At 39.7% G+C, this 18906-nt stretch overlaps 1 protein-coding gene across 2 annotated transcripts in view; it reads left to right on the top strand.

Moving 5' to 3' along the window:
• Nucleotides 1–18014, top strand: part of LOC117791662 (homeobox protein homothorax) — a 121410-nt gene extending 103396 nt beyond the window's left edge. For both annotated transcript variants that reach the window (XM_034631471.1, XM_034631472.1), the window contains exons 11-14: nucleotides 5677–5825; nucleotides 13671–13747; nucleotides 17088–17146; nucleotides 17378–18014. In XM_034631471.1, the coding sequence (XP_034487362.1) occupies nucleotides 5677–5825; nucleotides 13671–13747; nucleotides 17088–17146; nucleotides 17378–17538 (446 nt within the window). In that variant the 3' untranslated portion in view covers nucleotides 17539–18014. The remainder of the gene's footprint in view (nucleotides 1–5676; nucleotides 5826–13670; nucleotides 13748–17087; nucleotides 17147–17377) is intronic.
• The last annotated feature ends 892 nt before the right edge of the window (nucleotides 18015–18906 follow it).

Genomic DNA, 18906 nt, shown 5'->3' with positions numbered 1-18906 from the left:
GCAACAGAGACAACAGAGGCAACACCTTGGAGGTCTCACTTGGTTAGCGAGCACAAGTGTTTGTTGTTGTTTAGCCACCCACTTCAGCAACAACAACAACAACCAGCAACAACAACAACAACAATGACAATGAGAAAGACGCCCCTTTTTAAAGCTTTTGTCATGCGTGAGTTGCACACGACTTGGACTCAAGTGGACAAGCCATGGAACTGGGCTCTGACTTGGGTCTTGACTGAAGCGCAGCTTCTTGGGCCACACTTGAAGAGGCAGAAGAGGCAGAAGAGGGGGGAGGGCAAGAGGTCGCTCAAGTGTTTGCATTTGTCGAGCTGAGCTGAGCTAAACACTTGTGGTTCTGTGTGACAAAGCACAGTTAGTACTGCCAGGATTGCCACCCAAGGCGTTTGCTGATTTCTCTTGACATGTTTTGAATTCAATTAAATGCCTCAAGTTGCCAGACTGAACACGTCTCACAAAAGCCGCAAGTCAATTGCTGCTGTTTATTATTATTAAAAGCAAAACTCAATTAGTTGGCCAACGAATTCCCCTCTCCATAGACTCAAGAGAGAGAGACGCTGCTCGACCTGGCCTATAGAGAATGCAGATTTCTGTATGCTCAGTGTTGTGTTGTGTGCTGTGAGTTTAAGCAGACTTCCGCCATGTTCAGTGTTACTTTGGGGGGCTGTGCCCATTGGAAAATGATTGACAGACGATTGGCATGATTTTGTATAAACAAAATGCCGCCAAGACGAAGGCGCAAAAATTGTTTTAAATGAAAAACTCAGACACACACTCGCACTCGCACTCGCACCTAGCGTGAAAATGGAAAGTTTTTAGGAAAAAAAAGAAAAAAAAGAAAAGTTTATTTAAAAACTAATTGAAAACTGCTTGCTTGCTGTTGGCTGCGACTTGCCACGGTTCGTTTCAGCTGGGACACCCACCCATTGTCCCCCCTTCCCCTTTCCCCTTGCCGCTGGTCCCTAACCTCATTGCCCCATTGCCGCTATAGTCAAGTGCTCGTTGTTTTGTCTATTTGGCTACGCGTTTTTGGCCCAAAGAGTGAAAAAACAAATTTTTGTATATCATTTTTCCTCTTTTCTTTTTTTTTTCTCTACTTTTTGTATTGTTGTCTATTTGAAAAGCAATTTGTTTGTTTTCCTTTTGCTTCGGCGAACAGTTTGTAAAAGTGCATTTTGTTATTGAAATTTATAAATGCATTTATCGCATATAATTCTATTTATTTTTCCTGGCAATTTTCGGTTCAATTTCCCCCCCAAATTATGCCAGATTTGTTTAACATTTTTCATCTGCCAGCAAAACTTTTAAAAACTGTCATAATAAAAGCAAATATAAATGGATATGTCTGTGTATTGTATTGAGCTTTAATGTCGGAAATAAAAGCATATTAAATAGAATTAATTTTATTACTAGTTGGTGTATATTTTAAAGATTTATCAAGTTTATATGTAGTTGAAAGTTTAATAGAGTTACGAAAATAAATTGAGATTTTTAGCATAATGTTTCGAAAACTAAAAGACTTGGAGAAAAATGTATTGAAAGCTGCAAAAAATTAAATTCTTAGCCTATTAAAAATTTAATTCAATTTTATACCATGACAATGGATACTTGAAAATAATGAATTTATTTGTGGAAATTTTAAATGAATTTGTTGTTGTTTTATGATTGAATTTTTGGCAAGTTTCTTGAAGTTTTGGCTATTATTGTTAGCTGTTCAGTTAAATCACAGACTTGTCAAGTGAAATCTTTTAGCAAATGGTCAACAGTCTTCCATTAAACCCATTCACAATATTTATACGCAGTCAACATGCAACTTTGTTAGAATTCTCGGCAAACATATCTCGGATTGAGAGGGTGGGAAAGCGGGAGGGAGCTCTACCTCTGGGGTCCTGGCTCCTAGAACGAGGTATCCTGCAAGGCTGATGGTTTAGGGTTGGCAAACCGAATGTGGGTGGTTTTCTTAGTCGTTTTCAACTAAATATGTATGTGTGTGGTGCTCCCTATGTCTGCTTATGTATGTGTGATTGTAAGTAAGAAAAGCCAGCAGGAAACTAAAAATGTTTTGTATGTCCGTATAAAGGAAAAATCGCAAAATTTACTGCAAATTGGAATTTTGCGCAATTGTAGAAAAAATGTGGCAAGTGGGGCAAACAACAACAACAAGCAACCAACAAGCAACCAACCAATGGCAACTGTAGCTAACATTTTCTCATTGCAAATAGGGGGGGACAGTGGGAGGTATTTGCTGGCAATAATAACAACATACGTCTGTACGTCTGTCTGTCTGTCAGTTTGTCTGGCTGTCAGTTTGTCTGGAGCTGGACCAAAGACGCAGTGGCTCCTGCATCCTTTGTGCTGCTTCTACAGCTGCTGCTGCTGCTGCCGCCGTTCTAAGCCAATAATAAATAAAAATGCTTGTTACAGTGCCACCCAAAAGTACTCCAACTCCCACTTTGCCACCCGCTACGAAAATTGCGACGGCTTCGAATTTATTTGGCCAACACAAACTTATGAAGCAGGCAGAGTGGTGAGTGGGGAGGGGAAGTGGGTAGGAGGTAGTGCTTCCATAAAGTCGCCAAAGTTATAGTGAAAATTAATTAAGTTTTGCGCTGCGCTTAACAATTCAATTAAAAAATACGCGTCGCTTTATCTCGTTCCCGCATAGTAAGTACTACAACAAAAAGCACTTTGAAGAAGCAGCTACTCCTCCGAATCCAAGTTCCCCATGTCCCCTGTCCCCTGTCCAGCAGTTCACCAGTCTGATGTGCTCCCAATCTCTGTTACACGAGTGTGCCGCTCAAGTGCCACAAGTGCTTTTGCACATCGTTATTATAACAATAATAAGCAGCAACAACAACGAGAACAACAGCAACAACTAAGCGGCTCTGGCCAAAGATTAATTGTGTGTTTTGGTTTGCCAGATCCCTGCCACGAAGTGAATGTAAAATTGGAGCACACTGCCAAAGAAATGACTTCGATTCGATTCGAGAGTCGAGAGTCGAGAGTCTTTGGCGCAAAGTGCAATCCACTTGAAGGAATTTACATATCAGCAGCAGATACCGACGGCACCAGCTTCCTCCTTCACTCTCCACGCTCCACACTCCACACTCCACACTCCACGCTCCACGCTCCACACTCCACTTCACTTTACGTATCTTTGACTGTGCCTCAATGTTGCAGCCAAATGCATTAATCAATTTCATGTTTTCTTAAGCGCGCGCCTGGGCGCGATTTGAGTGCTTGGCCAACGATGGATGCGATGGCAACGATGGCAACGATGCCGCCTGGCTGCGTCTGGGGACGCTTTACGTATGAGTGGAATAATCAATTTCGAGGATCATAAACAACTTTTAATGAAGTTGTTAAGTGCCAGCAGCTAGTTGCTCAATATCTTCCTCTCTCTCTCTGTGTGTGAGTGTGTGTGTGTGTGTGCATCATCCTAAAGTGCCGTCCAAACCCAAACCTCAACCCAAAACCGATAAGCATACCGCAAAAGAGCAACTGCATCCATAATGGACTTAAGCTCATCTCCTCTCATCTCCTCTCATCTCCTCTCATCTCCTCTCATCTCCTCTCACTCTCTCTCTCTCTCTCTCTCTCTCTCTCTCTCTCTGACTGGCCAGAGAATCACAATCACGCATTTCCATAATTGCTAAATTATGCAGACTCCATTCACGTTCCACAAGTGGACTCTATATAGAAAGCCCAATAAAATGCGACCAACAAGTGCGCACTTTTAGCCACTTTTGGCCACTTCTTTTGTCTTGGCCTTCTCTTTTTATTTTGGCTGTTTCTGCTAAATGAATTTTACAACTTTTAAGGCATTAGCTAATGCTTAGGGTATGTCTAGTTTAACACACATTTAAACACTGAAAAAAGGCATGAATAGTTGGTCACTTTTATTTTATTGATATAGTCTGGTAGTTGAGTTACTGAGCTCACAAATTTTATTTTATTAATACAGTTTAAATATTTTATAATTAAAAAACAAATATTTTAATTGTTAAAACAAACACTTGACTAAATATTCAAATTAAACAAAATAAAAAGGTCCCTAAAGCAACTTAGAAATTACCACTACTTAATGGTAAAATTTCTTTATCTTTTAACATTTTTATTTAGAATATTTAAATTATAGAGTATTCAGTGTTGCGGTGCCTTTTTTATCACTTTTATGTTTTGTTTTTTATGGGCATGTTTAGAAAATCAGCCGACCACTCAACAAACGCCTCCATCGGCGACTAAATTAATCAAAACGAACTTCCGGTTTACGCAAAATGGCGTGAAGTCTGCCACCAACAATGTACGAGTATGTGTGTGTTAGTTAGTGTCAGTATGTGTGTGTGTGTGTGAGTGTGTGTGTGTGTTTAAGACAGGTGCTACTGTGAAATTTTTCAGTGCTGTTGAAAATTAATGAATGAGTTAACTGAAAAATTAATGAAAAGCGAGCGTTAAGCAAATGTGAAGGGAAAGCAAGACAGTAGACAGTGGAGAGGGGTGGAAGAGGTGGAAGAGGGGGGCAGGGGAGGTAGCTAGGTAAAGGTGTTGTGCGAAAGATAAAGCATGGAAAATTTATGAAGCAAACCAAAAGCAAAGGAGAGGAACTTGCTGTCATAGCTTTTCCAAGTTAGACATTCACAGACGCACTATGTTTGGTGTTGAGAAATATTTGTTTTGGCACACTGTGCCAGGGTGGGAATGGGGGATTCAGGGTTGGGGGTGTTGGCAAGAGGTTGAAGCGTGAAATTATGCAATATTAGGCCAGGCTAGTCGGATTTGTACGGACAGTGGATAGGGAATTTGGACCTGGTTTATTTTGTTTGCATGTGCGCAACCATTTGGGGCTTCCTGTTTCAGACGATGGCATTTGAGTTACTTAAGTGTAACTAAAACTTTAAGTAAACACACAAATAACATACTTAATATTAAACAAAAATATACAAAATCATCGCGCTGCTTCAATGTAGATGATGATAATGCTGATGATGATGATCATCATCATAATCTTGGGACGAGGCAAAAGGAAAACAAATGCCAACGGAAATGCTCTAGACTCTAGATTGGAGTACGTATGAAAGTGGCAGTTGTGGGTGGAGGGGTAGGATGTTGTTGTTGCCCAAGCAAACAAAAGATAAAAGCTATAGAAAATTTAAATTAACCAAAAATTATGCATGAACATTACCAAAAGTCAAGAGAGGCAGAGAAAGAGGCAAAGACAGCGTATGACAAATATTAATTTTGTTTATAAACCACAAGCAAGAGAGAGCTGGAGAGAGAGAGAGCTGGAGAGAGAGAGAGCTGGAGAGAGAGAGAAAGATAGACTGACCTGACTTGTCTTAAACGGCAGCCACAAACAATGTCATCCATATGATTATCATTAGGTTTAAGCAGCATCTGGCTGAGAGCAGAGTTAAGTAAAGTTATTTTATGCCCACTTGACAAACAGTCATAAACCAGAACACTAACACTAACAACAACTACTACTCTTCTTGGCCAAAATGAGTAAACAGCACTTGTGAGTTGTGGCAACAGCAACAACAATAGCAATTGCGGATGCGGATGCAAATTGGGAGTGAGAAAGTGCTGTAACAATATTGACATAGACCAAAAGTCGACTTGAATTTTCATAGATTTCCCTTTCTCACTTTCCTCCTTCCACAGGTGATGCCAGCAATGCCAGCATAGGCAGCGGAGAGGGAACCGGCGAGGAGGATGACGATGCGAGCGGCAAAAAGAACCAAAAGAAACGTGGCATTTTCCCAAAAGTAGCAACAAACATATTGAGAGCGTGGCTGTTTCAGCATTTAACGGTAAGTGCAAGCAACTAACTAAATACTATGTATTAACCACGGACAGTAAATTATGATTATTTTGTTTTTTTTTTCAATTGGAAAATCATTCACTTCTTTAAATGTAATGTAAAAAAACGTAAAATGATTTTAAGATGTATGATTTTTATTGTTTTACTCATGAAATAATCATTACTTATTTTGATTTTTTTATAAGGAATATATGTACAATATTTATACACATTCCTAGTCAGTAAACCATATTTAAATTTTAAAAAAAATCAAAATAATTTTTAAATTCATATTTCCAATAATATCATTTTTTTATATTAATTTTTTTTAAAGTCAAAACAACACCTTGAGTTTTATTTTCGATTCAGGGACTGTAATCATTATAAGTTTTATTTTTACTCTAAAAATTATCATTATTCTATGAGTTTTTTTTTTTTTGCTGAAAAATAATGATTATTCCTGAGTATTATTTTTTGCTCAAAAGTAATCATAAGTAAAATAATAAAACGCATAGCATAATGATTCATTGTTGAGTTTTAAAATACAATTTATAATGATTACAGTCCCTGGTATTAACCAAGTATCAGCTGTAATTGCACCAATCACAGCAATAAATCGTAATCTTAACCCCATTGAAATCAACACTATTATTTTTGGCTGTGATAAGTGCTTAGCCAGGCCCATATTTAGTTGTTGGCCAATTCTATTTGTTGTTAGCAGCCTGATAAGATTAGCAAAACAGCCAACCAAAGGCACAGTGGGTGTGGTTACACTTTGGCAATGCAAATACGTAAATGGAAATTGTGGGAGTGAGCAAAGTTTGCATCTAGTAAACAATGCGAAACTAACAAAAGATAAGATTAAGACCTGAAATTGATGATCTGTTGTCGAATGAACTGCGCAGTAAATGTGGCTTTTGAGAGTCCATTGAAAAGTGGTAACCGCAAAATGTTTAAGTAACCATTTAGGCCAGTTGCTTACGGCGGTCATCGAGTCCAATTAGATTTCCATTTGAGCCATCAAAGTGCTCAGATAAATGTCATTTGGACTGGCCCAAAATGCGATACTAAAAACAAATTGCAATTGCCAGAAACTGTGGAAACCTGGTCAAAGCCAAAGCCAAATCCAGTCAAATCAAAGTTCAAACTTCAGACGGAAGTCGGATGTACAAAATACTCGTAAACAGATTTGTTATGCGCCACTTTATGTTATTTGCCGTAAAGGGTTGTCCTGCTTTCGAATACGTATATATCCCAAAATAATAAAAATAAGAGAGCCAAAATAAAACTATAAGATTTTATGGGCAACGGTCAAGCGGCTTTTAAGGAAGTTCAAACTGCTGCTCTACGTTTTTTTTGGCCATAAGCCACATTTTTTTTGCTTCCCTTTTTTTTGCTGGCCAACAGTTGCGGCTGCTGCTGCGTATGTAAAATGATAAAAATCTTAATGGAATTTTCTAAATGTGTGTGTGTGTGTGTGTCGGTTGACCAACTCCCAAGACCTTAGAGCCAAGAGCCAAAAGCGAAGCTTCGTTTCAGGCCCAAGGCGATAAGCAAACAAATCGGAAATTAAAGTTGAAGCTGCTGCTTGGAATGTTTATCTGCTCAGCTTCTGAATGTTGCTGGCGCTGTGTTTTAAAATAGCCACCCCCACAGTGTGTACAGTGTGTGTACCCCCACCTCTCCCCCTAAGTAAGTAGTGCCCACCCTCTGACATTGATGGATTGCCGTTTAAATCAGCGCATCACTCATGTTTACCCCCCGCAAAAGGCGTCGACGTCTGCGGCTCGACTTTCACAGCCTCCGCCTTTTTAATTCGCCTGCGTCTTCGTCTCCATTTACCTCCCCGCCTTCTGCTTTAGCTCCTTTACTTGACTGTTTTTTTTTTTTTTTTGTATTCATGTGCTTTTGGCCATTTAATGCTATTAAAGAAATTGTTTTTGCTTCGACATGCATTGACACTTTTTCGTATTCATTTATCGCAGTCGCTTAAAATGCTTAATGCTTAATGCAAATGCAATGCTCGCCAATTTGATTTATCACCAGCTTTTCCAATTGGCATAATTAACAGTTTAACAGTTTTCCACACACACACACACACACACACTGTCAAGTGAAACCCGATGCCAAGCTTGTCAAGCTGATGGCCACAGCCATGGCTGATTCCTCATGCTGCCAACGATGGCGTTTCTAAAGTCGTTAAAAAACCAGACCCCAAATAAGACAACAACAACGACGACGACGACGACGATGACGGTGCTAATGAAGTGCACTGCGGACTGTGGAGGAGCGGGCAGAGGTTGGAGAGGGGACTGTGGTAAGGGAAGGGGTAAGGAGTAGGGAATGGAACAGGGAATGGGACAGGAACAGGGGCTGGGTTAAGCGCACTCGCTGGCCAACCAAAAACAAAGACCAAAGCCAGATAGCAAACAACAGGGAAGAAAATGGCAAGGGGAAGGGTAGGGCAAGGGGTAGGGTAGGGCAAAGGGGAGCAGAGGGGGAAACAGGGGGGGTAATGCAATGCATGGCTGCTTTGTTGTTGCTGATTGCTGGCATGCAAGTTGTTCCTGTTGTTGTTGCTCTTGTTGTTGTTGCTGTTGTTGTAGCTGTTCCTGTTGTTGTTGTTGTTGCTGTTGTTGCTGTTGTTGTTGTTGCCATAATTATGGCAGGCGCGCGAATATTTTGTTTACATTTGGCGCGCATTGCAGACAGGCAACTGGCAACTGGCAACGTGCAACATAAAGGGGCAAAAAGTTTCATTTCGCGTGCTCCGCCTACTCTTTGCCTCATGTTGCACCGACTCACCTCCCCTTCTCTCGCCGCCACTTCCCTTCCCCTTGCAATTTTCTTCTTGTTCGACAGCGTTTTGTTGTTGCCACAGTTGCCACACTTAAAAGTAACCCCCGAAAAAAAAAACACGCGCAAAATGGCCTAAATGGTAGGCGCATGAAGCGAATAGTGGTTGAAAGGGGGCGCAGGGGGGCAGGGGGAAGGTGGAAGGAAGGGAGGCAGACTGTTGCAAAGAGTTGCATTGTTGTCAGCGCTCATGTTGCATGTTATGGCCCAGAGCGACGGCGGCGCTTAGTGTGTGGCATGTTCATGTGTGGACAGGCAAAGACGAACTCAAGATGCGCTACAGCCAATAATGATGATGATGAGGTGAGATGTAATATCTTTGAAAGATCAAGACATATACATAGGGAAATAAATGTATTTTCAAGATATTTAAATTAAGTCTAGAATTTTAGTTTCTTTTTATTTATGTATTTGACGTATTGTGAATTGCATTTCATTAGTTACATACTTACAAATTTAGAACGTGAATCAAACACACATATTTTTGAAACTAAGCTTCTTTATAAAAAAAAAGCCGAGGACTCTAACTACCTGAAATTTGCTTAATAAATTAGAATAAATTATTTAATAAATTCAGAAAGTTAAGTAAACTTTTTAAGGCTCAAACCATTCACAACTCTTGAGATTTTCAGTCAAAATTCTAATAGATTGAAATTGAAACTTGGATAGTAAAATGTCAATGCTCTCGTCACATGCCTGTGGGCAATTGTAGATACAACAAAGTGTGGCACTTGCTCATTTTAAACCTTTGACCTCACTCTCTCTCTCTCTCTGTTTCGGAAGTACGAATATGCATACATAATTCTGTAATTCTCCTACCTTTGTCAGTTTCTTGACCCTTTCAGACACATACACACACATATATATATATATATATACTTCATGGCCAAAGGGCATCTTTATAACTTTGTGCATGCCTCGCGTTTTGTTGCAAATTATTTTTTTTCTCTCGTTGTGTGGCTGAGGACAAAGTTGCGATTAGTGCTGCACTCTCTCCCACTTCTTGGATCTCCCTCACTGCCTCTCTCTTTGCCTTTTCAGCGCCTGACTCGCTCCGTCTCTGTCTTTGCTTGCCACTGGAGTGGAAACACTCATTTGGCTCTGTTTAGACATGTAGTGCAACTGCAAAAAAAATCTTCATAATGGCTGCCACAGGCCGACGACGACGACGACGTTGCAATGCAATTTTCACCGCCGACGCCGCAGCAATTTGCAGTTACTTGCTGTTGTTGCTGTTGTTGCAGTTGTTGCTGTTGTTGCTGTTGCAGCTTGTTTCACAAATGGCGTCGCATTTGGCGTTGTTAATGGCGGCGGCGTCGCTGGCGTCGTTGTACGTGTGCATTACCGAGTTGCCGTTGTTGTTGTTGCTGTTGTTGTTGTTGCTGCTGCTGCTGTTGTTGTTGCAGTTGTTGTTGCTGGAGCTGGAGTCGACGTCTTGGGCTTGTTGTGCCATGTGTCACGGCATTGCAGTCATGTTGACATCATGTGACCAGCCAGCGAAGAGAAAGAGAGAGACTGAGACTGAGGGAGACAGAGAGGGAGAGAGGGAGAAAGACAGAGAGGGAGACAAGCGAGACATAGGCCTAGGCCTGAGGTTGCCTGGCACTTGTCGACAATACAAGAAGGTGATTGGGGAAAGAGCAGGGTAGAGTGTAGAGTGTAGGGTGCAGTGGAGTGGTGTGGGGAGAGGGAAGGGTGCCTGTGTCCATGTGTGTGCTGATTGTCTTAAATTCATTTGCCAAGTTTAAATAAACACACAACACGAGCGAAAATATGTGGAAAAAGTGGAGCGAGTTAAGCGACTAGACAAAGACTGAAACATTAAGAGAGAGAGAGAGAGAGAGAGAGAGAGAGAGAGACAGAAAGAGAGGGGACAGCAAGTTGACAGCAAAGACACAGGCGGGTTAAGAGATGGGGCAAAGAGGGAGGCGAGGAGACATGGCAAAAGCAACTTAAAGGCGTGACAGTAATTAATTATTTTGTCGTATGGTAAATTAATAAACCAAATGGACTTTGTTTCACTTGACATGTTTGCACTCGTTTGCTTCGCTTCTTTCTTGAGACTGTCGATTTGTGTGTGTGAGTGTGTGTGTGAGTGTAAATGTGTGTGTGTTTGTGTTGTGCAAAATGCATAATTGCTTACATTAGCGTAATTGGTGCAATATGAGAGTTGAATGAAAGCAGCACCTTCAACTTTTGGATTAATGCACTTTTGATATGCTGATAATGCAAACTCGATAAGTGCATATAATGGAATATAAAGAATTGAATAATTCAAAAGATTTTCAAAGAAAATTTATTAATAAATCCCATACAATTATGAAATGGTTATAAACATTTAGAAAACTTCGTATTACACTCTGTTTTCATACCGGAAAAGAGAATTAGGAAATTAAAAATAATATAAAAAAAAATCAAGATATTCTCTAAGAAGATTTATGCAATAACTACAAACTGAGACCTGATAAATATCTCTAATTTCAAACAATATAAAATGTGGAAAATCACATTAAAATTATTAAAAAATCTTGGAATTGAACTAAGACACCGTCCACAATTAGAAAAATAATTGAATTTAGGAAGCTTCATATAATCATGTCAACTATTAAATTATGAAAGAAACCTTTCCAGGAAAAGTTAAGAAATTCACTGAAAAGAATAATAAATGCGATTTAATTGTTCAGTGATTAGGAAATTAGCACAAAAATAGATCTGGTAAACAACCTGTCAGCCTCAAGATATTTTCCCTGGATATAGAATTGTTAAAATTATGAGATTACTTCAGATAGGTTCTTAATGTGATCTGGCAATCGGTTGTAACTTATGGCAACCAACAATAATGTCAACCACAAGCAACTTGGCAGCAAAACTCGGACTCGGACAATTTCCCTGTCTCAAAGGCAGATGTGTAAAAGCATTTCTCTAAATAGATGAGCGCCACAAAGTATGCTATAAATTCCATTTTAATTTACCTGCATGTAATTTATGCCTTTTGACTTCTTAAGCATTTTATAACCCTCCCAAAAGGGGCATGTAATGGAAGGGGAGAAGTGGGTGGTAGTGTAGGATAAAGGCCAACAAACATTGCCAATGGCATGTCCATTGTATTTACATGGACATCTACGTTTATTTGTCAATACACAAATTTCATATACTAGTTTTAGTATTGGCTATTGTCAGGACTTGAACTCATAGGGAACAGTGGGAGGGGGAGGGGGGTGGGGCAGGACATTGGGCGTGCCACTGCAAACAAATATTGTTGAAGGAGAGCTCGACACAGACAGAGAGACACACACAACACACATACACACACAGAATATCTACAACAAGACAACACGCAAAATTTATTAAACACAAACAATAAGGAAAATGCATTTAAGGAGTCAGAGAAGGAGGAGAAATGGGTGTGCAAGGACAACAAGGCAACTAAATTGCATTACAGACATTACGCAGGACATGCGGGCAAATGGGAGAGACAGACAGACGGACAGACGTACGGACAGACGGACAGACGGAGAGACAAGCGACAAGGATGTTGCAGCGTTGCACATTTCGAATAGAATAGCAAATTCCAGCCACTTGAGCACTTGCATATTGAATACCGAGTGTACAAACTATACAATATACCATATACAACAAAATACAACTATCTATCTGTATATTTAGTATAGATATAGATATATTCCATATATAAATGCATGTGTGTGTAAACTGGTATATAAGTGACAATCCGTATACTTTGGAGACATTGGCAGGCGGACGGAGGTGTGGCTAAGAAAACGGTAAATCTCACAGCAGTGCAGCATCACAACAACAAGAGCAATTGTTTCCTGTGTATATGTGTGTGTGTGTGTGTGTGTGTGGCAAATTGCATGTGCAGACAACTGCGAGTACATCGCTCAAAAGTTCAATTGGCAGCAGCCGCAGAATGCGATTCACAATCACAATAGACAGCCAAGTTGATTGTGAATTGAAGGACGAGTGGCAAAATTGAAACGCCCACAGCTGCCGGAAATCAGATGAACATAAAGTAAACGGCAAAACGGCATAAAGGGTTCAAAACAATGGCAAAGGCAACGCATGCGCCAAAGGATCGCGAGTGGAACAAAAGCCCAAGGATTGACAGGCATTTCCGTTTTCAGTTGCAGCTCGAGAGTGAAATTAGGAGTTATCCAGGTGGCTAACCAAGCTCTAAGCTGGCTTCTGTCTTTTCTGTCATTTCTTTCATTCTTACTTGTTATTTACTTATTTGTTTTTTTTTTGGTTAATGTGAAATCATTGAGTCAATATCAGAAATCCAACACGACGACAACAACTAAAACAAATAGAAAATTGTAATAAGCGCCAGCAACGTCAGTCAATGATTAGATTAGCTTGCCACAACTGCAACTGCCACACACTCGCCTATACTCCTACACTTCTACAGACCAACTTTCACTGAGGGGGCAATGGTAGCTGGGGAGGGGGCTTTGTTTACTCACTGACGCCACTGTGGCGGACCGCCGGCTGCAAGATTTATGAGAAGCAGCGACCAGACCCTGCCCCCAGCCCCCTCTCCTGCCACCACCTCCCTCTTGTCGCTTTGTTTGTCATTTGGCGCTAGAGAAATGCGTTGCAGTTGCAGTTGCAGTTGCAGAGACCGACCAAATTGAGGACATTTTGAGTGGCAGTGCTGATAAGCGATTGGTCAGAGAACCAGATAAACATTCACCAAAAACTGTAATAAAATAAACGCCATTGAGAAATAGTTTTTTTTTTTTTAGGGGAATGCATTTCAAGTGCAGCAGTTCAACAAACGTTGACAGGTTCAACTTTTTCCTCGATACTCCCTATGTTTATATATGTTTTATGGGGCCAAACTGGCAATGATTGATCGATCGATCCGCGACTAGCGAGTATAGATTATAAATCTTCTAGGCCGCAGCAGTCTTAATTGAATTGTGCGTGCTGTAAATTTATTTCTGTGATTTAACCTTTTCTTTTTTTTGGCTACTTTCAGCATCCCTACCCATCCGAGGACCAGAAAAAACAATTGGCGCAGGACACTGGCCTAACGATACTGCAAGTAAACAATTGGTAAGTACTGTCTGGTATATTGCTAGAATTAGGTAATAGATAAAGTAAGAAAAACAGTTTGTTGAATAACTACTGTGTTTATAATCAGATCGTAATGAAAGTTTTTGAATATTTAGAGTTTGTAATTATTATAATAGAAAACGGAATTTCATGATTATATCTCTAAGATTGTTCTTGTATCTACTGTGTATATTTTCAGATCGCAATGAAAGTTTTAGAATATATAGAGAGTGTAATTATTATAATGTAAACCGAATTTCATGATTATATCTCTAAGATATCTATATTATCAGATCGTAATGAAAGTTTTAGAATATATAGAGAGTGTAATTATTATAATGTAAACCGAATTTCATGATTATATCTCTAAGATTGTTATTGTATCTACTGTTTATACTATCAGATCGTAATGAAAGCTTAAGAATATATAGACAGTGTAATAATAATGATGCATACCGAATTTCATGATCATATCTCTAAGATTGCTCTTGTAAGGGAATTTTATTGAATTGATTGGGAACTAAATTATGATCTCTTCTCAAACAGACAGTGCTTAATCCATATTATTCTTGGAACTGATCAAGTTTATGTGTAATTTGCTGTGTCACAGATAATACACTGTCAATAATACCCTTTTTATTAATTTTCAATGAACATTTGTTACTCTCGTGTCACGCTGTGAGTGTGGTTCTCAAATGAGCTGGCGGGTTCACAAATATAATGAAAATACAAGGCCATTTGGTGCATGCCTTATGTCCTACCTTCAACCAGCAACAGAATCCGTACTAGAAACCAGAGCACATACAAAAGCTATAATATCTTCTTACAGTAGAAGTCAAGCAAATTTATAAGGCAGCTTGCGCCTACGCCAAAACAAAAAAAAAAACAAAAAAAAAAAAAGTAGAAAATGCTGAGAAAATCTGCCATGCAAAACTGCAACAGCAGGCAATGGAAATGTGGCAAATAAAGTTATGGGGCATGTTGCCTGTTTGGTTGGACAAACAAATCCTAGAGACAGTCTAGTTATGCATTAGGCAGAGCTACGGATGCACAGACTTGTCGAGAGCTTGAAGGCGACTTCATCAAATTTTGCACATTATGCGACATGCAGCAAAACTTGACACCTGGCAGCCAATGCAAAAGACAAGACAAGCTTCTAAGCTGTGGCTGTTGTTGTTGCACGAGTTGCAAGCAGATCCAGAGAAGGGGGAGGAGGGGGGGTAGGGGATTGCTACAAAAGCTTGAAGAGAGCCAGTTAAAAGCGTTGCTGAATCTTTTATGCAGTTGCCGGGCTGGGGCAACATGTCTGTGGCATGGAATGCTTTTAAGCAGGGACAGGCCATAATAAAATCTAGCGAAAAATGTGTGAGCCTCAGTTGGAGTCGGAGTCGGAGTCGAAGCTGAAGTTGAAGTTGGACTGTGTATGGATTGGGTTGGGCAAACACGATGGTCGGAAGGCACTCAGCTCAATTAAATTGAATTTCGCGCTCACTGAAGCACACTGCAAATTAACAAATACGAACAGAGCAGCACAAGGACTCTGGCGAGAAAGTGGCAAGTGGCAAGCGGCAAGCGGCAAGGACTGGGCTAAAAGGACCCCTGCCCATTTCGCTTAAGCACGCAACGCTGCGTAGACAACAACACCAAGCAGGCAAATGCTGACAGAGAAAGAAAAGAAAGCCAGCAAAAATAAAAGAAAAAAAAAACAAATGGGAAAAAAAAAAACGTTAGCAGAAAATAGCAAAATAAAATGTTGACACTTTTGGTTATTTATGGGCTGGCAGACGACACCTTCGCCAAAGCACTAATCCTTGGGGAATGTCCCTGGTTCTGGCCAGGCTAAATGTGTATTTATTTTGCGCAATTTGAGGAGCAGAAAATAAAGAAAGAAACTGCGTAAGAAGCAATTCAAATGACCAACAGATAGAGAGAGAGAGAGAGAGGGAGAGAGAGTACAAAAGAGAGGAGTTTGGGGTAAAAGTCCATTAACACCCAATAAGAAGAAAAAGTAAGACGCTTAGACAGCAATGGACTTCAGTTCTGTTACTGCGGTAATCGAAAAAGTTTTGTTGTAGCCAAGTTTTAAATATTAACGCTTACTTACAGCTGCAGAGCCAACAAAAAAAAAAAAAAAAAAAAAGAAAGAAGTTATAATTATGGCGTAAGTACATAAATAACACTGCAAATGGTACGCTATGGCAGCAGTCTGAGGTTTTGTGGCATTACGAGCACATGCCACATGCCACACATACCCACTGATGTTGTTGCCTGCTCCCTGTTGCCTCCTTCCCTTTCTTGCAACGAGTCAGCCAATCAAGTCAGCAGCCAGCGGCCAAATCGATTTGCAGCTTACAACGTCGCAACGTCTCACATTCGCCGCTTGTGGCTGAAAGCGTTCCCCAAATCGTTTGCAACGGAACTCAATTCCATTTTGTCGTTTTGATAAACGATTCCAGGGCGTTGCAACAATTTCCGCCTCAAAATGAGCAACAGAAATGAACTGCAAATTGAAAAAAAAGGCAAAAAAAAACCAAAAAAATATAAAGACGACACAAAATGGAAGGAAAAAGTAAAGTATCTTATACATATGTAAGGAATGGGATTTCAGGGGCTGCTTTCAGTGCATTAACCTCTACTAAATCGCAATGAGTTAGCTCATTGTTGTTTTTGGCTAATGTCTGACTCGTTCTGTTCCTGTTCTGTTCGCGTTGTAGTTCTTTTTACTTTAGTTCATTGTTTTTCTTTTTTTTTTTTTTTTTTTTTTTTTTTTTTATGTGTGTTTGGTCTGTATGTTTTCTGTGTCAACATCGTTTGAGTTGCCCCCAGAACTGAACAGACTGTCACTCCTGCAACGGCTGCGATTGGCGGCTTTTTGCTTTAATCATTTCATTTCTTTGCTTGATCCTTCACGCAATGGATCAGCAACTGAAGCGACGGCCTGCTTATTATTTCTTATTGCATTTATTAAACGACAATCATAACCAAAGTCGGCATTGGGCTTTGTAAAGGCAACCATTCTCATTCCCATTCCCAATCCCGTTCCCAGCTCACAGTTCCCCATTGATCTGGCCCGACTCTCTCTCTCTCCCTCCCTCTCTCTCTCTCTCTCGCGGACTCTAGACTGGCCAGCAAAAAGTGTGACTCTGGCAAAGATTTGGTTTAGTTTATGGCTAAGTTGCTCACATAAAGCAGACTGCTGCAAATCCCCGCAGTCTACAGAAATCGTTTATAAATAATTCATAAATCCAACTTTTGTCATCTGCTTAATTAAACAAAAAAAAATAATAATAAGATAACTCTAACTAAAATCTTTTTCTGTCTCTCTGTCTCTGTCTTACAGGTTCATCAATGCGCGGCGAAGAATTGTGCAGCCAATGATTGATCAATCGAATCGAGCAGGTAAATATCTACCAAATTTCCCATCTCCCCGCCTCCCAACCATCCTTCTCCTTGAACAAAAAAATAACCATAACTATGAAATGGCGCAGAGCAAAAAAAAAAAAATAAATAAAAAAGAAAAAGCATTTTAGAGCTTTGCCTAATTTTGTACGCAATTTCTAATTATGTGCATTTTTTTCTCTCTCTCTCTCTCTCTCTTTGAATTTGCAACAAATGCGAATCTCTCAACAGTTTATACACCGCATCCAGGTCCCTCCGGTTATGGTCACGATGCCATGGGCTATATGATGGACAGCCAGGCGCATATGATGCATCGTCCGCCCGGCGATCCCGGCTTCCATCAAGGCTACCCCCACTACCCGCCCGCTGAATACTACGGACAGCACTTGTAATGCAACGCTAGCGACGGATACGGCATGAATCCGCAGGCGGATGCACTGGCCAATGGCACACCAATAATTGGAGCCGTTGGCGCAGCTGAAGCTGAAACGGTAACCGAATCCAAGAACGATCAGCGAGCGGAAGTTGAGGTGCAAGCGGTGCAAGCGGTGCAAGCAGAAGGCGGAAGCGGATGTTGAGCAGCACGCTGATAGCGACAAAGCCAAAATCATAACTTAAAATTACTACTACATAGCAGAGAGGAGCCAGGATCAGAAGCAGGATCAGGAACAGGATCAAGACCATTTAACAAAACTAACAAAACGAGTGGCAATATCAGTCAAGTAATAGATCAAAGTTAAATTGTAGTAAAATCATAAGAAGAAAACAACAAAATGAAAAGGAAGTGATGATATTAGCTAAATCAAAAGGCAGGCGCAACAACAGTATCTACAGCAACAGCAACAACAACAGCAGCAACAACAACAACAGCAACACCAACAACAACAAAAAGGAGAAAGAAAAAAACATTTTTAAATGAAACTATTTGTGTATACCTTAAACATAAATAACTACAACAAGCAACAAAAGAAGAAAAGAAGGAAGATATTTATGCATAAACAAAATGAAACGCTTAGCTCTAAGTTAAATAAACACACACACACACAAATACACATCCACACACACTCACACACACAAATGTTTGGCAAACAACAACAACAAAAGGTTTACTAATTCAATTCTTATATGCAAATCTTGACTTCAAAAGCTACAAAAGGCAATATTTCGCAGCATGAATTTAGGCGCACTCCAAAACGATAACTTAAGCTACATTTTGGTCGAATGCAAGCCGGACAAAAACTGATTTGATTTGTTTTATACAAAAACTAGTTTTTAATTTGAATTTAGTAAATGGCCCCGCCCACAAAGCAATAGAGAGATCCATACTGAAAACAAAAAACAGAAAACAGACCACAAGCTGCGTACAATTCTACAATTTACAAATGAAAAGCAGAAAAAAAAAATTCGAAAATAAAAAGGGAAAATGATAAGGAAAATTCTTTGCTAGAATTTAGTTTCTTTGTTTAGTTATGTAACAAGTCAGTTGTAGTAAACGCTTTTGTTTTCTTATATATGTAGTATAATATACTTACCTTTGTTTGTACGTATGCATACAAATGTACATATATAAACAGATCGATATCTAATTAAACTTAATGATAACTGATTAATTACCAACTACTTACTTATATATGTATATGTACATCTTAGGTTTAGCCCTCTTATTTAAATTTATTGAATTGTTTTCTAATTTTACGCAATGCAAAACTAAGGCAAAAATTAAAAAGTAAAAAAAAAAAATGGAAATTGAATTTAATTTT

This window comes from Drosophila innubila, assembly GCF_004354385.1.
Source record: "Drosophila innubila isolate TH190305 chromosome 3R unlocalized genomic scaffold, UK_Dinn_1.0 2_E_3R, whole genome shotgun sequence".
In the NCBI taxonomy this organism is placed as follows: domain Eukaryota; kingdom Metazoa; phylum Arthropoda; class Insecta; order Diptera; family Drosophilidae; genus Drosophila; species Drosophila innubila.
Note: the sequence above shows the minus strand (reverse complement) of the source record. Positions and strands in the feature narration are given on the sequence as shown.